The sequence below is a fragment of the Botryllus schlosseri genome, chromosome 2 (assembly GCF_051294905.1).
Source record: "Botryllus schlosseri isolate E-star chromosome 2, Bs_hap1, whole genome shotgun sequence".
Lineage (NCBI taxonomy): Eukaryota > Metazoa > Chordata > Ascidiacea > Stolidobranchia > Styelidae > Botryllus > Botryllus schlosseri.
The window spans coordinates 38,516,947-38,538,987 of NC_137237.1; the positions used below are offsets into that span (position 1 = coordinate 38,516,947).

The 22,041-nt window shown below is 39.3% G+C and overlaps 1 protein-coding gene across 8 annotated transcripts in view; it reads left to right on the forward strand.

Annotated features, from left to right (window-relative positions):
- LOC145434619 (uncharacterized) overlaps positions 1-22,041 on the forward strand; it is a 45,130-nt gene that overhangs the window by 9,933 nt on the left and 13,156 nt on the right. The window contains exons 1-8 of one of the 8 annotated variants that reach the window (XM_080311962.1): positions 757-1,144; positions 9,181-9,294; positions 11,551-11,565; positions 12,900-12,941; positions 13,728-13,748; positions 15,088-15,111; positions 16,315-16,406; positions 20,977-21,100. In XM_080311962.1, coding sequence (XP_080168088.1) covers positions 1,000-1,144; positions 9,181-9,294; positions 11,551-11,565; positions 12,900-12,941; positions 13,728-13,748; positions 15,088-15,111; positions 16,315-16,406; positions 20,977-21,100 — 577 coding nt within the window. In that variant the 5' untranslated portion in view covers positions 757-999. Of the gene's footprint in view, positions 1-755; positions 1,145-9,180; positions 9,295-11,550; positions 11,566-12,899; positions 12,942-13,727; positions 13,749-15,087; positions 15,112-16,314; positions 16,407-20,976; positions 21,101-22,041 lie in introns of those variants that run through there. The other 7 variants (XM_080311958.1, XM_080311964.1, XM_080311960.1 and 4 more) reach the window with 7 other exon arrangements.

A 22,041-nucleotide genomic window follows, 5' to 3' on the forward strand; every position in this document is an offset into this window, starting at 1 on the left:
CCTTATCGTCATATCACAAAACGCAACCAGGCTGCTAGCAACTTAATAAATAGCTTGATGGCATGGAAGGTTACGACTATGGATGAGAGATTTCTAAATGTGAAATCCAGACTAAATAAAGAGCAACCACCATGAATTTGTCGGTAAATCGCGCGGAACGCGAAAATTTTTTCAGTTGAGCTCAGCATCGCGCCCCACTTCTGATGCTTTCACGCACCCCAGTTTGAGAACCACTGTCTTAGAATTATCTTTGTGAAATATACTAAGAAATAGTTTAATAAAGTCCCTGCTTTATATCGATATTTGGTACGCATTCTATCAATATTTTTTAAAAGTTTCTTTAGACTCTCGCGGGCCGCACAGAACGGTGCTGCGGGCCGTAGTTTGCCCACCCCTGATCTACTCCCTTGGATTTTCGGAATCAGTGTGACAGTCACATTCGATTAATATCAGTTATAATAAATTCGAAGCTTCTTATACAAGGAATTGCGTTATCCTTGGTGGAGGCTTGGCCCGTCTGCGTCTTACCTCTCGTTTCGAGCTTTATTTTCGAACAATAAATACCAGTTTATACAGAGAAAATGTGGCGCACACGAGGAATCCCATGCAGTGAGATCGAATTAGTGCTACCATGACGTCACGAATTTCCAATTGTGACGTAACAGTTGATTGGCATGTATTGCTCTTTGAGAGTTGAGATGGAAAAAATAGGGCCAATATGGCTCTTCGGGCAAAAAACCTTCCCGACCACTGGGTTATTAGATAGAATATAATGGGTTGCGGGTGAGTTTGTGGTATGGGTGATGATTCGTTTTAGGTTCATAAAGTGACATACTGAAGCTTCGGATGGTAAATTTGAGCGATTCCTTTAAAATGAGATGTAAACTAGAAAAATATATCATAATTGATTTGTAGATCATCGCAATTTTTGGTGCAATAATTGATTGATGTTTTGTATTATATCTCCATTAACAGTTTGAATTAGTTTAAGGTGGTATCATGAATCCAAGGGGCATTGTGGCAGCAGTTAAAGAAGTGGCCGGTTCGCATAAAACGTCCATCATCATGATGGTTATTTACATCGGCATGATGCTTTTGGAGGAGTTCGTCTATGAAGATATATTTGTTTGCAGCTGTGAGAATGGTGCGAATATTTGATTACACAATGCTTTATTCGAGTCGAATTCGAAGTAAAGCGAAAGTCGGATTTTTTGATACGGGCTATCGAAATTTCGTCTCTGAATTATTATTTACCATCGTAAGATTTGCCTCGATTATTAACCATGTTATATAATCGCAGCAAAAATAACCTTCCCACACACTGTAATTGAAACAAATGAATAATCCTGATAATTTGCCCAAATTGAAGCTACAGAGCCAATTAAAATTGTAAACTACAAATTTAGCTCTGGAATTTGTCTTATGATATTCAGTAACTAGAATGTCAAAAATAATTTTTGACAAAATCACTAAATTTTGCTGACCTAAAATATGCATCGTTCTCACAATTTTAGAAGAAAATATTACATAAAATCTCATAACCTCGGCGCTTTATGTTACAATAGCTTTCGGGCCATTCCATACACAGACAAACGATGTTCACATTACTACCTCTTCAAATCTCCTGAAATTTGGTACACGAAGAGATGAGCTTATTCCAAACAGGATGAACTTTATTTTATGAAAATTGGACTTTGGGGTCAAAAGTTACGTCACTTTGAAAATTGACAATTTTCTGCTCATTTTGGATCTGCACATCTCAGGCTTTATCAATGAAATATTCAAGAAGGTGTAGCTAGATGTTGGACGACAGTTGAGATACGGCACTTGGATTTATCTGAAGCTTGTCTGATCGTCTATATTTCCAAGTGAAATTTAATACCTTGTAGGTTAGTGTCATAGGTAAAATTGAGAGGGAAATCTAAAATCAGTCAGGCGTTACACGATTTAGACAGCGGATTGCTCAAAAACATATTAAAATATTTTGGAAAAAAGGATCTTAAATGAAAGTTTGCTTCAAGGAGAATTCGTTCATTGCTGTTTGATTTTGGTTTTGAAACTGTGAAATGATGAAATTGCAGTTTTAAGAGCACACTTCATTTGTACATAAAAAGGCAGTACTAGTAGGGCGTGTTCGGACATCGAGTCTGGGGTGTGTGCGGGCACCATGTCTGGGTGTGTTCGGACTGTTGCCATTCGGACATCGTGTCTGGGGTGTATTAGGACATCATGTCTTGAGTGCGTTCGGAAAGTTTTGCAACTCGGACATCGTGCCTAAGGTGTGTTCGGAATGTGTTTCCATTTGGACCTCGTGTTTAGGGCGTGTTCGTACATCATGTCTGGGGTGTTAGGACTGTGTTTTCACTCGGATATCGGGTCTGGAATATGTTTGTGCTGCGGCAGACATGCCTCAGACCTGATATCTGCGCACTATTTTTATCCGGACATGCTCCGGTGCTGATACCTGCGCACTAGATACCCCCAGGCATGGTCCGGACTGGATATCTGCACGCTTAATGGACACAGACATGCGTCAGACGTGATATCTGCGTCCTAAACGACGCATGACCTATATATGACCTACATCTGTAGTTCTTGCTGATATCTGCGATCGCTGGGTAGTGGGTATATCCAAAGCAGTGATAGATGAGTATATGTTCGTGATGCGCAGTATTTTACTCTGGACATGCTTCGGAGCTGATACCTGCCCACCAAATACTCCCAGGCATGGTCCGGACCTGATATCTGCGCGCTGAATGGACACAGACATGCTTCGGACGTGATACCCGCGTCCCAAATTACGCCTGAACTATATATGACCTCTATGTTTTCGGCTTTTGGTGATATCTGCGATAGCTGAGTATATCCACTGTAGCGATAGCTGAGGATATCCACAATTCCACATCCACAGTAGTGGTATCTGTGATAGCTGAGCATATCCACAGTAGTGATAGCTGTGGATATACTCAGCTATCACTACTGTGGATAGACCCAGCTATCGCAGATATCAGCAAAAACCGCAGACATATGATATAGGTCATGCGTCGTTCAGGACGCAGGTATCACGTCTGACGCATGTCCGTCGTCCATAAAGCGCGCAGATATCGTGTCCGGACCATGCCTGGAGGTATTTAGTGCGCAGGTATCAGCACCGAAGCATGTCCGGATAAAAATAGTGCGCAGACATCAGGTCTGAGGCATGTCTGGCGCAGCACGAACATATCCCAGACACGATGTCCGAGTCACAATACAATCGGAACACACCCCAGGCATGATGTCCGAACACCTCCAGACACGATGTCCGAGTTGCAACACATTACGAACACACCCTATGCACGATGTCCGAGTTGCAAAACTGTCCAAACGCACCCAAGACATGATGTCCTGAACACACCCCAGACACGATGTGCGAGGAGAAAAACAGTCTGAACTCACCCCAGACATGATGTCCGAATGGCACACAGTCTGAACACACCCCAGACATGTTGCCCGCACACACCCCAGACTTCATGTCCGAACACGCCCTACTAGTACTGCATTCCCATGTACAAATGAAGTGTGCTCTTAAAACTGCAATTTCATCACTTTACAATTTCAAAACCAAAATCAAACAGCTATGAACGAATTTTCCTTGAAGCAAACTTTCATTTAAGATCGTTTTTTTCCAAAATATTTTAATATGTTTTTGAGCAATCCGCTGTCTAAATCGTGTAACGCCTGACTGATTTTAGATTTCCCCCTCAATTTAACCTTTGACCCTAACCTACAGGGTATTAAATTTCACTTGGAAATCAGACAAGCTTCAAGTAAATCCACGTGCCGTTTCTCAACTGTCGTTCAATATCTAGCTACACCTTCTTGAATATTTCATTGATAAAACCTGAGATGTGCAGACACGAAATGAGCAGAAAATTGTCAATTTTCAAAGTGACGTAACTTTTGACCCAGAAGTCCAATTTTCTTAAAATAAAGTTCTTCCTGTTTGGAATAAGCTCATCTCTACGTGTACCAAATTTCAGGACATTTGAAGAGATTGTGATGTGAACATCGTTTGTCTGTGTATGGAATAGCCCTTTCATATGACACCCTTCGCGAAAATTTTGAAATAAATAAAAAATGAAAGCGAAAATGCTAGTATTTTATTATGCTGGAGCAATTCCACCAAATTCATAAATCAGAAATGGTATGTTGCATGATAGGATAGGATAAGCTTATACGATAGAGCAAAGATAAAAAAAATTAGGATCAAAATATCTTATTTACGCAGCAATTCGAATCTGTCCAAACAGGCACTTCAATTTCACGGTTGAATGAGCAGAAAAACCTGCGATAACTTGAAACTACCTGGATAATTCATTTAAAAGAAATCAAGATTTACTCATAAAAAGACTAGTTCATGATGTTTTGCCTAATTTCGGCCAAATCTGAAACTTGATGGATACTATATTCATTTTTGGCTGATTTCACATGAAATTATCCTACATGTCAGGGGTTCTCAAGACGCGGCCTGCAGACGCCTATTTGCGGCCCGCAGTATCAATCATCACAACAGCAATTACTACTGATATGGTATTGTTAGAAAATTTAGCTTCTTATCTTTTTCATCGCTCAATCTCTGTTTGGTTTATTGGTGATTCATTCTTTGAGTGTTACAATCACGACTCACCATCACTATAGCTTGAACAGATGGCGAAAAGGAAAGGGTAATTTACGACGAAACTGGGGTTTCAACTCTTCGTGGAACAATGAAGTTGCTTTCACAAGGATTTTAAATTTAAAACGACATCACTGACAGTTTAATCTGGAGTTTCGAAAATAAATATCCACCTTGTCCCCTGATCTTGGTAAAAATGTTGCAAGTGTCAAGCCCAGAAATCAATATTTGGAGGCAATGACGTTACAGAGACATTATTAAAAATTGCTTGAAATATCGCTAAAGCCAATAAGTCAATTATGGAAGGTGGCGTTGAAAGACTGTGATTCCGCTGTTTCCGGAATTTAGCAACAAGGATAACATCACCTGGCAAATGTCGAAGCTACAGTTTTCTAATTCAACCGTGACCAGAAGAGTAACAGCAATGTCAGTCGATCTTCTATTCTAGTTTCTGAAACACGGTGCCGTGCGTGCTACTCTGGCCTAGCATTGGACGACTCCACCAACTCGCACAAAGATATTGCATATCTCATAATCTGGCTGAACTTCCTCTGAGTGGACACATTTGTAGAGGAAATTCAGGGTAAACGTGGGAGGGGACAGTTGTTCCGCAATGAGGAGCTTTTATCGAGGACCAGTCAAAAACATAAACATGACAAAGCTGACTTGCGCCACTCGAAGATGACTAACTCATCCTAGACACAGTAGCTGCAAACAAACGCTGTTCAGTGTTCACTAATGCTTTAGAATACATAAAATGTATTAAACTTCCGAATAAGACTGGTAAATACAGTGAATTTAATATAGCCTGCAAATAGCCTACATGGTCATAATGTTCTGTGGCCCGCAGCCTGTTTTGCTGTTAAAATGTGGCCTGTTATACATGGGAAGTTGAAAACCCCTGCTTTATGTTATAAATTCAAGGTATACTCTTAGTAACACGTAAACAAAATTATGGTGGCATGCAGGGCTTCGGAGCAGCCGTAAATTTGCATTGCTCCAGCTCCGGCTCCGGAGCTTTCTTCTATCATACATTGGCTCTGGCTCCAGCTCCAGAGCTACATTATTACGACTGCTCCGGCTCCAGCTCCGGATCCGGCTCTGAAAACTATCGAAGGTGTAGCTGTCTATATCAGGGGTGAGCAACTTGCGGCCTGCGGGTCATATGTGGCCCGCTAGAAGGTTTTGAGTAGCCCGCGAGCTAATTTCCCATTATATTATCGATATTCTGTTATATTATCGAAATTGAATTGCTCAGATTGTGAAGTCGCTAGGCCAACAAAAAACATGATTAGTATGGCCGCGACACATGTTGATGACTGTACTAAAATATCAGTTCCGACGCATTGGCAGATCCAGAATCGAGTCACATTTTTAGTAAATCGTCGTACATTAATTTTTCTTCACGCTTCGCGTGTTTAATTGTAACAAGAGTTTTTTCTCTTTAGTCTACTCCCACCTGAAAATGAAAAAACGCCTGATTTAGCCAATTGAGTCTAACTATATTCGCAATTACGAGAGAAAGCATTTTCGCGTTTGCGATCGCAGAAAGATCGTCGACGATGAAATGTAGGGACAAAATGATTGTCGTATATTGGCGGAAATCTTCGATATCGATATACCCAGATGACGCATAGTCCTTTCCTTGTAGACTGAGCCCAACGGGCGGTATACAGTCGACACGCAATATACCCAAGTAATAATAATATTAACTTGGAAAAATTTACGCGCCCGCGCGGCTAGTATGCTGCGCACTCGTTCGTCAATTTCATGAGGCTCTTTAGCCGAAAAGGTTGGCCACCCCTTGTCTATATAGATTACTAATTTACCAGTAGGTTAGTTATCTATAGTAATCTAGAATCTGTCAGCTGTCAGTAACATCGGATGCAGCAACGAAGACATAGGTGCCGCCGTGCCGGCTTGTGACGTCATAATGAATACCTGTCAATTCTTAACTTCGCGAAGGCCTGCTGTTGAATTATGTGAACTGAGCAGATATGGTTGTTGCATATATAATAGCATCTTAAGAAATACGTCGGAGCCGGAGCTACCCCTCAAATAACTGGCTCCAGCTCCGGCTCCGGCTCCAGCTGAATTTTATGTAGAGCTCCCGCTCCGGCTCTAGCTCCGGTAAAAACGCACGGCTCCGGGGCTCCGGCTCCGGGCTCCGGCTCCGGCTCCAAAGCCCTGGTGGCATGTCTAGGATTTGTCATGTTTTTTCGCCATAAGCAAACACAATATAGCAATTACTTCTCAGAGAGAAAAATGTTTTTTCTTTATAGTCAATTATTCCCTATGCAACTGTGCTCTGGATTTATGATGAATATATCGATACAGGCATCCATCCCAATAAAACTTTTCATTTATGATGGCCATAGAAACAATTCGTTTGGTATCGTATAAAGAAAATCCACAGGAGTATCATACATGTTGTTGTGCTCAGTCACTGGGTCTGGGTGCTACTGAATACTGAACACTGCGTGTGTATTATGTGGAATACAGCAATGCAGCTTGTGAGCTTTTCGAAAGATTTGTCAAAATAAACTGGACTGCTTGATGATGTCGATGTGCGTAACATGCATGTGACTTAATATGTCAGTGGTTCTATACCTTTTTGTCATAACGGCCCCCAGGGTTGTAATGACTCGAGTCATGACTCGACTCAAGTCAGACTCGAGTCACGATTTTTTGATGACTCGACTCGAGTCACGATTTTTTGATGACTCGACTCGACTCGAGTCATTTTCTCAAAATTCGGAAATGACTCGACTCGAGTCGAGTCAATCTGTGTATTGACTCGACTTGGACTCGAGTCATTGCGCATGACTTGAACCAAGTCATATGACTCGAGATTCAGACGGCCAAGACCGACATTTCATTGTAATTTCGAATAACAGCATAGTAGCGACCTTGTTGGGAATACGTCTATTGGTACTGATACATGAGAATGCGACCAGAAACTGTTAAAAGTGAGGAAAATTAGTATATTTATCAATGCGAACCATTCGATATCACCAAACAGAGCTATAAGAGTGGGTTTACCAAGACTTTAACTGGAAACTGAGCAGTCAACACAATGACTTGGACTCGGACTCGAGTCATAATACCATGACTCGGACTCGAACCTCTGCTCGATGACTTGGACTCGGACTTGACTCGGTGGTGAGTTGAAAATGACTCGACTTGACTCGAGTCAAAACCATAAAAGTGAGAATGACTTGTGACTCGGAGCTTTGCGACTTGGTTACAACCCTGGCGGTCCCCTTTTGAACCGTCACGGACCTCCTCCGATCCTCCTACACACACAAGTTTCAGTTCAAATTTAGATCCATTATCGTGCAACTATCATCTGTCTTGATCCGATAGTAACTATAGTCTTGTGATAATCTGCGGCAAAACTGAGTGGCGAGATAGCGTAGGGGTATAATCCACGGCTACATCACCAATGGGTTGTGGGTTCGAGGTCGACCGAGGTCGACTCCAGGTCGATTCCTGCAAAGTGTAGGAGGTTTATCTAGGATCCTCTGGGCCATTTCATCTTAGAACACCGGCCGTGCTACAAGTCGGCAGTTACAAAATAAGCTTCAAGGAATATCGGCCTAGTGTGAATGACTATTGTAGTCGACAAACACCATGAATACCACAAACAACAAAAACTTTAACAAAATGACTTTTCTTGAAGATAACATCATACTATTTATGTGGAAATTATGTGAACTTTGAATATTTCAAAGCTAATTCTGCTGCTGCATCTCTTGAAACACGTAGTCGTGGCTCGAAAATTCGCACCTTCGATTTCATAGGAACGAGTGCCGAAAATCCAATTCCACAAAGACATCTGGTCGCGAATGTAATAGTAATGTTGACCACTTCCGACGATACCTTCGGTAGGATCGCAACATATAGGCACCAAAATTGAGAAACAGATTTTTTATTGAACATATATCGTCTAGCTATTCTATCTAGCTCTAGCAGCTCATCTTGAAGTTATTCTGGGATGGTGGTTATGTATGGCACAGTAGAAATTGGATTTTCGCAAACATTTCGAATTCACCCTGATTGATCTTGGTACTTCAACTTCTTTTCCAAAAAAACCAACAAAACATTTCTAAACAGATATATGTTTGTATCAGTAGGCAATGTGGCAATTAAAATGAGTTGACACAGTAAGATATTTGATCTCAGACAGCCATTTTGCTGATGTCGGTCAGGAAGTTTTAGCAGTAATGAAGCGAAACTGCTTAGTGCTTTCCTTAATTCAGAATATTAAAAATTTAGATTATTAACCAGTTTGCAAATTCAGCGGTATCGCGGACCCCCTGAAAATGCTTCGGTCTAGGGTTCCCGGTTGAGAACCACTGTACTTGGTAGTCGCATAAATTTCTCCATGACCATCATTTCGCCATTCCCGCGATAAATCTACGTCTGTAAGCCTACTGTAAATTGTATACAATATATGTAGTATGAAGCCAATAGGTTGGTTTTTATATGTGCAGTGAGAGAGTAAACACCACTATTTGTTTTAGGAAGGGGAATGGCCGTTGGCTCGATTATTGGGTCTATCGCAGTTATGTTCATATTCACTCTCGGATTAGTTCAGAGAACGGGTATTGCTTGCAGTTGTTCTGCTACGAAAGAATGTGAGTATTAGGGTTATGACTAGAAAAAAAAAATTCAAAATTTTGTGTGTCCTGTAGTCACAAACGATGAACTTTTGTGTCCTGATTGCAAAAATACCAAAAGTTAAGACTGCTCAAACAAAAACCTCCCGCACAAAAATTTTCCAGTTTTCACGGTATGAAGGATAGGCTTTTTTTGTAGATACAGACTAGATAATAAATATACCGACTGATTTGAATTTAACTGACACAATTCCAATTGCGAAGATTTAAAATAGTATTTTGGTAAATTTTGATCGCTCGTATTGAATTATTTCTATCGTTTTCTTGCTTACAGTCAAAATTAAATAATTAATAAAGAATTATTAATTTCGATTTTAGATGTAGACTGTATGGATCGTATAATTTCAATTCGTTTGACACAAATCGAACTGGTTGCTCGAAAAGACGAACGTAGAACAACTTAACATAATTTCAGCGGTCTAGAAAACCGATTAGAGGAATATTATTAAGATTTGAAAATGTCATATCATATGTGACTCAGCATCTGTTGATACTAGGCGGCGGAATGACGTTGTTGTGAAACTTCCAATTGCAATGATGAGCTAGGGTTTTCATAAACCACAATACATTCGTTACCAACATAATATTATCGATTCTCAAAGCATATATCAGAGTTCTTCAATCCAACATCATCAACAAATTCAACAATCAGCTACAAATTTGGAGATGATATGGTAAAACACTATGAAAACTTGGTACAATCCATCAAGTCCGGATTCCAAATACAAATATTAGAAAACCGAGGATGGAGGGATGATTTTAAGTTTATCTATGTGCTGTGCAGAGCATGCCGCTCTTTCAGAGAAAATAGTAGATTACCAGTAATCAAATGGCATAAACTTCCATCTCTACGCAATGCGAGATGGAGCTCAGGGGCTATAATTCCGTGCTTCCAAGTCCCCAGATGGAGAGTAACTCTTGAGATATCATGCTTATTCCTCGCCAATGCGTGTCAGGAAGCCTGGTATTCTAACCAGATGTCTATAGATGGAATATACTGGAGCCCGACCGTTTATCGGTTCGCCGATAATATCGGAACGACTTCACACTTTGAAAGAATTATCGGTATCAGCCATTGAAGCTGAAAAATTATCGGCAATTTTCGTGACGTCACAACATGGCAGTAGGAAGTCAGAAAACTATAATGTATGACGGCTGGACTGAGAACATTGATATATGTCACATAGCTTACACTTGACAGGTGTCCAGATGTAGCCTTTCTAGTTTATTTAATGTTAAAATATAACAATGGCTGTAAAGATGTTCAAATAAATGCTCTGAAGCTTTGAAAATGTGCTTATGTATATCCAACTTCTTTTGAATATCGGCTGAATGTATTGGGGTTCTTGGTCAAGGTGTGAGATATCGGTTTTATTGGTGTCGACCCAATAATACAACATCGATCGGGCTCTGAGTATACCAAAGATTATTTGCTGCTATTTCTGCGCTCAAATGTCCTGCAGCGATAAAGTGCCTTAAAATCCCATTGGAAGTCGGATATTGTCGTTGTAGATGTCCCTGGCACTAACATAATAACAGAAAGAGAAGTCAAATTGATGGATGAACTTTACCAGAAGTACAAAAGGACATATATATGAAGATTAAATTTGTAGCAAAGAATACCTTTGAATTGTAAATTTTTTCTGTATTTGGACCAGTGTCGAAAATTGAAGTTGGTTTGTGTGGGACATTTTTTTCGATTTGAACAAAATGATTATAATTTTTTTAATCTTTACCAAAATGCTCATTAATTCCTGCTACAGGCGAAATTTTTTTTCTAGTCATAACCCTAGTGAGTATATATAGAATCGCAGAGTGCGCTGTACTAACAATAGCACGACTGCATAGTAAGCTTGTAGAGCAAGGGTTCTTAAACTTTGGGTTATAAAACTACACTATCCTTATTTTTGACTTATTTCCTTATATTTCATTGAAAAGTCAGAGCAACCTCAAGGTTTAATATCCAATCAAGGTATGAATGCAAACACTTGCCTGACTTGAACACTTATTATTAGGGATGGTACAACTCGCAGAAATACTCGCGGTCGTGAGAATATGGACATCTAAAAAGCTCGCTGGAAGTACGATGGTGAACTAATGACATCATGTGACTTCGCATAGCTAGTTCGAAATACCGCATCTCGGAAAGTAGCCTATCTCTCTCTCTATATATATATATATATATTCAAATTCTAACAAATTCTTTTCTTTCAGATGATTCGGGTATCGGTAAGCCAAACTACATTACAATACGCATTTTGGTATAAATAATTCAAATTTGTTGTAGTAGAACGAAAGATACGTACCTGCATTATCGGGTAGAATGTTCTGTTTTTACTAATCCAAGTAGCTTGCCAGGATTCGAGAAAGAACGTTCAGTGGCAGCAGTTGTTGGCTGGCAACACTGAAGTTGTGCTTACATCGCGGGTGACACACAGTGTTGTATTTCCATAACAATTTTTCATCACGCGCTTCTTGATACAAGAACGAATGCCTACGCAGTCTTGCTTCACTTGGGATATTGCGATACGTTGAGCATACCACCATGTCAACCCATTTGTTCCATTTGACCGTTTATAATACACAATGAGCAGGCAATGGGCCGTCTACAACAATAGGCTACAAGATGTAAATGTCAGATGATAACAAACATCTACGACAAACGGAATGCAGGTTGCAAAAAAGTTTAATAAACAATTTCGACACTTTTTTGACCTAACGCTACAATTTTGACATGTCAAAAAATCGTTATCATGATCGACATCACACCAAAGTTAGCGTCCATCCGACTCAAAGAAATGGAGGAATATCCGTTCCTACAAACTGTATGTTAGGGCTGTTCAAAAATATCTTTTTTTCCCGGATTCCAGCCATTCACTGATTAAATTGTCAGGTTACCCTAAAAAACGCTGCACACCAAATTCGGTTCAATTCTAACAAGTATAGAACTCCGCAGATCCAATTAAAATTTTTAATTTATCATGAAAAATTAAAAAAAAAATTTCAAATTTTTCTGCCAACCCCATGAAATTGTTGAGCTGTCTTCAAAGACGTTGCAAAATAAATTTGAGTCAATTCCGACCAGTAGAAGCGGAGTTATGTGAGTTTTTCGATGATTATCCTCGGATTATCCTTGATTGGTGGATAATCCGCAATTTATCAACGAAAAACTCACATAACTCCGCTTCTACTGGTCGGAATTGACTCAAATTTGTTTTGCAACGTCTTTGAAGACAGCTCAACAATTTCATGGGGTTGGCAGAAAAATTTGGAATTTTTTTTTTTTAATTTTACATAATAAATTAAAAATTTTAATTGGATCTGCGGAGTCCTATACTTGTTAGAATTGAACCAAATTTGGTGTGCAGCGTTTTTTAGGGTAACCTGACAATTTAATCAGTGAATGGCTGGAATCCGGGAAAAAAAGTTATTTTTGAACAGCCCTACTGTATGTCCGTTTATCCAAGTTCAAATGTCTATGCCATGTATGATATGTTTGTTAGCGAATCGTTCACCATCTGCTTCTTTGTTCGGTAAAACAATAATTTGTGATTCGCATTCAGACGTAGCTACTCAGACAGTTCAAATTGAGATGGAGGAAGCGGGTGAGTAATGCCATTGATGTATCTCTATATTTCCTTAGCGAATCTACAAAAATCATATTTCTTAATGCCATGCAGTAACACAATCGAACGTTTTCTAAATGTGCTCAACTGGGCATTTATTAAAAATCAGATCAGTAGTTGAATCCCTATTGTCGCGAAATCTGAATTTTCTCGATTATCATGGAATAAGAATTGGCAGTCGGAATTTTGGTGAAATTTTGAAGTCCATCAACCCATCGCACATAGTTCACGGGAATGGGAATTACAGCATACTGAGGGCCGTTTCGATTGATTTCTACAATATAGTTGTCAATGGACATATTAGCACCAACATGGTATTTATTGAGAAGCGACACGTTAGAATGCGACAGATGAGTATTAAGCGTGGTTATTCTCGGTAATGTCAACACAATAAGACCAATTGGATACACGAATAATGATCCCGAGTAAAGTTTGAGTATGCGATATTGAGTAACTGGTTAAGGGTTATAGTTAGCGACAGCATTGGAACACGGCGCTGATATAGTAATGACAGTCGATCGTGGTAAATATGAAGTATTTAGGTCAGGAATAAGGATACAGTTAGAGTTAGGGTAGGCGTATAAGGTCACTTACACAAGCGCCCCCATGCTACTTGCTCATCTTTCTCCATGCTCACGTGCCCCATACTCATATGTCACCATGGCAATGTGTCCCCCTGCTTATCTGTCGTCTTGTTAATCTATCTCATGATCAACTGCTGTTTCAATTGTGCCACAAGCCTAAATGCTACACTTTACATTTCAGAAAATTCGAACGAGGGAAAAGGTGAGTCTAATGCCAATATTGTCATGTCATTGTATCTTTTTATACTTTATTTAATATTTATTTTTGTAAATCTTCGTCATATATACATATATGTGTGTGTGTGTTCATTGGGAATACACAATATTAACTGCTATATAATATATCAGGGCCCGAATCTCTGTAATGCTCTTCGTTTTTGCGAATTGGCTCTATTTTTTCATATAGCAACGAATTTAGCTAATTCTGGTACGTTTCATGTTTGAAGCCAGGTTGCATTTCACCTTGAAAAACAGCGCATACTGAATGTTTTCCTAAGTTCACCAGAACTAAAACCACGGGAATGAGCAAAACCTGGACACACTATAACGGTGGTTCACAACCAGGGGTCCGCGAAGCATTTTCAGGGGGTCCGCGAAACCTGCACATTTGCAAAATGGCTGATAATCTGATATGTGTTTATTTGAAATCAGAAAAATCGCGCGACACTTTCGCTTCATAATTGCTTGCTAAAACTTCACGACCAACATAAACAGAATGGCCATATGAGTTGATATATTATACTATGTAAACTCATTTTAACTGCGAATAGTCTAAACATATTGCTGTTTAGAGATGTTTTGTGGGACTTTGGAAAAATTTGCTCGAAAAACTCCTATGATATACATAACCGCTATTCCAGAATAACTTCAAAATAAAAATGACTAGGATGAAAATTATATAATCATAAAATAACTGTTTCATAATTTAGGTGTCATATACGTTACGACCATACACACAGGTGTCGTTGGAAGCGTTACGCGTTATTATTACATTCGCGACAATCTTTGTGGAAATGGATTTTCGGCACTCGTTCATATCGAATCCACGGTGATGACTTTCAAGACAAGACCGCGTATTTCGAGAAATGCAGCTACGCAATTCTCTTTGAAATCATAAAAATGTTCCCAATTTGTACATAAATAGTATGATGTTGTTTTCAAATGTAATTTTGTTGCTGTTTATCACTACCCTACAGTTAATATTTGAATAAGACGGACGACGGTTACACGATAATTGAGTCAAACTGTATCAAAACTTTGGGGTTCCGCGGGGTCTGCGAAGAGAAAAAAGTTTAGAACCACGGCTCTATGAGATTGCGTAAGGAAGAAATGCTGAATAAATTTATTCTTTTTCAATAATAAATGTCTCATTTATTCGTAGTTTCATTAGATTACCGTAACACATATTGCAATTTGCGAGGTTAAGCTTCAATACCCTATTACAGCTTGCTCGTCTGCAATATATTTATATTATATTAGCAAATCGACCGTCGTCGGCTGCAAAGTGTAATTAAAAAAAACATTTTGTGATTCACATTCAGACGAAAATAACACGGGTGAAGCGGGTGAGTGAGACGATGAATGTGTTTATATCTGTTTCCTTTCCGAATCTACAAAATGCCTCTTTTAAAGAACAGCACATCCACATCATTACACAAATAAACACTTTCTTAAAATGCTCAACTGTCCCTTTAAATTACCATAAGGATGATTGTGCCTGCTCGGAATCCTTTGTTTGCTAAAACCGCTGTGACAGTGCCAATTCGCCTACTTGCACTGTCAGCATTTAACGAAGTTTGTTTAAACTTATCCGTGGTTTTATTATATTACCTGTCCGAAACAAGTTTTAGACCTCTTATACACAGTTTCGTACAACACTTGCACCAGTTTGACGTACGCTCAAATTAGACCATGAACTCTCTATTACGAAAACATGCAGAATTATACTATTCAATGGTCTAAAGAAATTTAAATGTGACCTTTCTTTTCTCCAATTATTGAACAAATCGTCCAACTCATTGCATTTTAGAGTTGAGATTTACAATCTTCACATTTTTGGCGGACTGACAGGTAGCTTGTCACGGACCGACAGCCCGACACCGGTCCGCTAACCGGCGCGGTTAAAAACCTCTTGTTCAAGCGAACGGTTGCTGCACCCTGTCATACAGCGTAAAATCGTATCGCATTGCCACTTCCTATGTTTGATAATAATTTATGAAATTTCGTACCATATTTTCACATAGTTATTTTGGAAACAGTATTTGTTGTTTTTTCTTTTTGATCTATGGGGAAAAAATCCGTAAGTGGGTAGTAGGCTATTACTTGACTTTATATGCGAACTACGCGATTTGCCGTTTGAAAACGATGAAGTATGTTTTTATTACATTAGCGGTCTACTCATTAGCTACTATCTCATCTGATGTAGTATTCGGTGATGTGACAGGAAAAAATTGATATATAACAATATTTCCATTCATATTGCGTTCTTACAATGGTCGTTTTCGGGAGGTATTAGTTTATATTACTGATCTAGACGGCTTGCTTTGCAGGCAAATGTATTAGTATAATGTCATAACGTTCAGAATATCATGACTAGGATAAAAACAATCGAAGAGAGTAGGCTACCTATCTCATCTCGGCCTATTTGAAAAGTCACAAGTCACATCCACTTCTTAAATAACCGCCGTAAAAGTGTAGAGATACATCAGGAAATCGAACTCTTCAACTTGCAATGGGTCTATATATGAAGGCGTGACTTGATATTTTAGCCGAAGACAAGAAACATGAGGTATATGTGTACCACGGATTTGCGGGATGTAACCGTGATTGCCGCAAAGAATTTTCAAAGGATTTACTCTGGGTAAGATGTTGGCCGCCACGTTATCACGTTTTTTCTGATACAATGTGTCCTGTCCAAGGCAGGATTGCCCTCGCGTTTCGTATTGATTGAAAAATTACATTCGGATTCGCAAATAATGGATATTTTCAATATTTTCAAAGCAAGTGTGGCGCTTATCGCCAGAAACGACTCTATGCAGCTATGCGCCTATTTTCTGCTCTCCAGTCTCATCTTATACGTTCGTTCGTCTTCATCGTTGCGTTGCTACCTAATTCAAGCTTGGTTTGTTCTGTTAATTTTGAAGACACTACATGCGCAGCAGAGTTGGATCAATTACAATATTTTAATTCAATTACAATTACAATTACAATTACTGTTAAACATGTAATTAATTACAATTACAATTATAATTACAATTATTTTTAAACAGGTAATTGATTCAGTAAAGAGGTGTTCTTTGACAACCGTAGCGACGTAATTAGCAACAATCTCAAGCTATTCAGTTTCATTCCTAGTATGTAGAATACCCTTTAATTAAAAAAAAGCTCGAACGTATTCGAACTATTCCTAATCATGAGTACTGAAAACTACAAGCACAGAAAAATGTTTCTAGCGACTGTTAAGAACCAAAGGTTTGAGCGACTAATAGCGAATAGGCTATAGGACAGTCAATGAAATGTAACCAAACGATTAGGCTACTCAAAGCTAAGTCGGGATAATGAAATGTAGCCTAATTGGTAAAGCGTCAGCGATAAGGATGATACCGATAAGGTGTGTAAAACAAAAATAAATGCAAAAGGGAAGAATCTCCTGATTACTAAGAATTATAATATTTTTGTTCGCATTTACATTTTCACTTGCTCGGAAACTGTTAGATTGAATTTGATGAACATTAGGGTGCGAAAAGTTTCTGGCCCCAGTAAATATGGCCAAGATCGGAGGTAAGATTGGGATAAAATCTCTACAAATGCGCAATCAAGTTTGATGAAGCCTTGGTTGGAAACTTGAATTTTTTTGCTATTGTTGCAACAAGCCTTGGTACTGGTCAGAGATTTAAGAAAAACTTTGACCGTGGTGTAGGAAATGGTTCAGCACAGGTTTCAGAAGAGTTTATTTGCTGTTCATCCATTTTTGAAATATTAAGATTTAGTTTGGCCCACTGGTTCTCCAACTTTTTTAGACTAGCTCCCCTTTACGACAGTGAATATTTCGTGCCTCCCTTATCGGCATTTGACTGTGTCAATCATTCCAAACTAGTTGCTAAACTTGAATTCTATGGTATACGTGGACTTGCAAAAATGTATTTCGAATCTAACTTAAATAATAGGAAGCAATTTGTTCATATTGGAACAACGCGTTCACAATTACTGCCCATTCAGACTGGTGTACCTCAGGGATCAGTTCTCGGGCCCCTGCTGTTCATAATTTACATCAATGATATTGGTCATTTATTTGACGATGACATCACGCTGTTTGCTGATGACACCAGTCTAGTTATACCCGGTACAAATTTATCTGATGCATTTCACAACATTAACACTAAGCTATCGACAGTTTCAAAATGGATGGCATCTAACCAACTTCAGCTCAATGCCTCCAAGACCAAAACTATTGTTTCATACAAAAGTGAATCGAAGTGAAATTATAGTAAATAACGCACATCTTGATACACATAAAACTGTTAAATATCTTGGCATTATCATTGATGATAAACTCAGATGGTCTAATCATATCAACAATATAAAAACTAAAATCTCGCGTGGTGTCGGGGCTCTCTATCGCCTTAAAAATTTAATTCCTCATCAGACTCTCAGATCAGTCTACTATGCCTTAATTCACTGCTATCTCACTTATGGGATCCTAGTTTGGGGATCTGCTGCAAAAAACGTCTGCAGAAATTGCAAGTATTGCAAAACCGAGCCATACGAATTCTCTGTCGGAAATCTAGATATGAAAATTATAATAGCATGTATCGAAGCGTTGGAATATTGAAAGTGGAAGACATTTTCAAATTTGAGGTTATGAAATTTATGCATAGCTATCATCGGGTGAACTGCCACTATATTTTGATAATCTGTTCAAGATACCTTCAGATACCCACCAACATCATATCAGATTTTATTCTAACTTGTCTCTGTCTGTACAACACCACTCTACCAGTCTAGTACAAAATTCGATCAGTTTTATTGGTGTCAATGTTTGGAACAAGCTGCCACCTATTCTCCGCAATTTAGACTCTTGTGCATTTAAAAAAACAATGTTTTCATTCCCTTATCTCTAACTACGGCTAAATTGTATTTGCATTGTATTTCGAATTAGTCCATGATACTGTGTCTTAATTTTCTTTTCGTTCGTTGGTTAATTTTTGTTTTTGTTTTGTTTATTAGTTATCAACTGTGAAAATTGCTCCTGTCCTGGGTGGCTCAGCTCTTAAGACTTTGTCATATCGAGCCTCCCGTCTACCCTACATGTCGCATTTCACTGTTACATTTTGGTAGTGTAATGTTGATATGTAATGTATACGAATAAAGGTTCTCTCTCTCTCTCTCTCTCTCTCTCTTGTCATAGCGCACAATGAAACCAAAAAGTTAGCTATCCTTACATATAGTTCGATGGTAATGAAGGTTATGACTGTTGATGAGAGAATTCTCCAATACGAAATACAGATTATACACCGTGAAATAACCATAAAACGGAGGTGAATCGGGTCAAGCGCGGAAAAGATTTCAGCTCACCGGAGCGTCGCGCCCCGTTCAGATGCTTTCACGCCACCCAAGCGGGCACGCCCCCAGTTTGAGAACCACTGGTTTAGCCTATATTGTAATTCACAAAGTTTTCTGTTGCTACTGGAGCATGGGAAATAGTTTAGCGTAACTGAATTATATAGTTATAACCCAGTGCGCATAGAACACCGATATAAATAGGCTAATTATTACATGTGGTGACTGTCTACTAAGGCCTTAAGACCCTCGTCGTCATCCTGGTTCGTACCGGATTTTCACTGTTGCGACGAATAAGTGATTGAATAATTGATTATTTTATGTTGTAATTGTCAGGTTTCCATGAAAAAGTAATTGAGATTGTAATTGAGCAAAATTTTGATCAAATTACAATTACAATTACATTTACAATTACATGAAAAAATGTAATAAATTACATTCAGCTAAATTACAAATTACAATTGATCCAACTCTGATTCGCAGTGGAGTTCGCGATGAGGAGTCCAGATCAATCTCTGACACGTAGAGTCTGAGAGGATAGTCTGGTCGCCAACTCAAAACGGGTCGCGGGCCACTTTTCAAAATTCGTCGAGGCCGCGGGCCGCATGACTTCTATATCGAGATTAAAATAGGTAACGCAGTTAAACTGTCACGTTTTGATAATTCTACGTCAGCACAACGCGAACATGGGCAACAAACAAATCGTGATTAGTCATGTTATGAATAAGCATCATATGGACCCTTTATCCAGTCGTGCGTAGCGCGAAAAAAAAATTTCATGTTCTTGAGTGAATTTCGTCATTATCATAAGTAAATTTCCACATATTACCATGAAATATTTATCGTTTCTCAGTTCATGTAATCGAATTCATCGGTAGAGTTGATGCAGGGGGCGTCCACGAAAATTTAGGGAAGTTATTAATGCTGTGCTGCATCTTTGGGTGGGCAAATTGTTTTTAGTCCCTTTTGCTGCATGTTGTTATTTCTCGACATCTCATCAGCAGTTCGGTATAGTGGGAAGATATTGGATTCGCCCAAACATAGGCCTACCAGAAACAAATTTTCTTCGTGGTGAGGAGAACACGATTACAAATTGGTATTTATTTATGGTGCGCATCATTTTCCTCTGCAGTTCGCATCTGTACTATGGGGATCAGATTACAAAGGACACTACTAAATAAAGATCGAAAATCTACTCGCACTGAACCGCGCGTAGAGCGAAGAAAATTTCAAGAATAATTCAAGCCTCTTAATAATTATTCAATTCGTAAATTCAATTTGCATATTGACGGCCACTAACACAATCTATTCAAAATAAGTGTCGACGGCCGCATAATTTTCCTTCTACTGCCGCAGATTCGCCACCGATGGACCAAAGAATCGATATTGTGGGTAGCTTGACACTGTACTTGCTGGAAAACTATCTCCTCGTAAAGCTTGGTCTTTTGGGAAGCCCGTCGTCGTTTTCTAAGCGTCCCGTCCCGGTCTTGGCAATGGTGGGCCATTGCAAGTCAAGGCAATATGCCAATTCATATAAGCAAATTTTTCCTCCATGGAATGATATTACAATCGCAGAAACTGTAAGAGCTAGTGAGAAATATTGACATTGGGCACAGGAGAATAGCTTACTTTGAATAACAACAACAATAATATGTCTATACTAAAATCAATTTCAGCATTTCAAAATGCTTTACTAAGCGTTCTTCCGAAATTTCAAATCAGGTCGCGGGCCGCAAAATATGACTTCGCGGGCCGCGTGTTGGTTACCCCTGGTCTAAACCGATGTACGAGCGTAATGGTTAACTGTCATTAGCATATCACCACTACGCACCTCATGTTGCAACAATTATCGATTGAATCATATTTAACAGGCACTGGCGGGGTCTGCAATCTGGGTAATCGTTCTGTGCCTCGACGGCGATTACATAGCATGCGCGAGTACCATCACTCCATACAGGGATTTCAACTGCTCCAATTTCGTGTCCTCAGAGCTTCGTAAGTCAGACTGTATTGACTCAAATGTGTGATTCTCATGACTATCATAATCGCTTACACCAGTGGTTCCCAACCTTTTTCGACTCATCGCCCCCTTTTGAAGCTCGACACCGATCATCGCCCCCCAAATACTGGGAAACTAAATACAGCACTTCGTCAGCCCCCCAACGTTGGTCTTTGGCCAACCCCAGACCCCCTTAAGCCAGTGGGCCTGTATCGCTACATATGAGCTATACCCTATTTCATGTCCTGTTTGGTGAGTCACCATATTTCGCCTCAACGCGCGAAGCGCTACAAATATATATAATTCATGTTTGAATCGGTCAACATGGTCGGGAATTGCATATATATTGCTATCAATTTTTTTTATCGTCTTTCTGTTCGTGTAATCAGATTTACCAGTAGAGCTGAGTGTGGTGTGCTGGAATAGGTAAGACCCCTGAATATTAATTAAACATCTTCGGGCGGAATCGTTATTACTTGACTTCGTTACAAGATGCTATTTCGTGACCTCCTATATCTGCTACCGGTATGTCAGAAGATATGGAAATCGTCAAAACGTACCAAACTAAAAGACGCACATGATTTCAAATTGGTATCTCTGTAATGGCAATTTTTTCCTTGCGGAATGGCATTTGTCTTGTAGGGTTAAGGTCGCCAGGACAGGGACATTCGACGCCAACCATTTAGGCGCCTATGGACAATTAAACATATATGTATTTATATCGAAGTTTTCGGTCAGCACAAGGGCATTCCTTTTCGGCCAAGGCCTTCTCTCTGCTGATCGTTCTGGCACACTTCTCGGAGTCGCATGTTACAAGGCCTCGAACTTCATATTACTTGGTGCGTCGTGGCGCAGTATTGACCGACGCCAAAGTCTCCCATTTCCATAAATCATGCGTATTTTTGTTGGGTGAAGGATACCCCAAAATCAAAATATA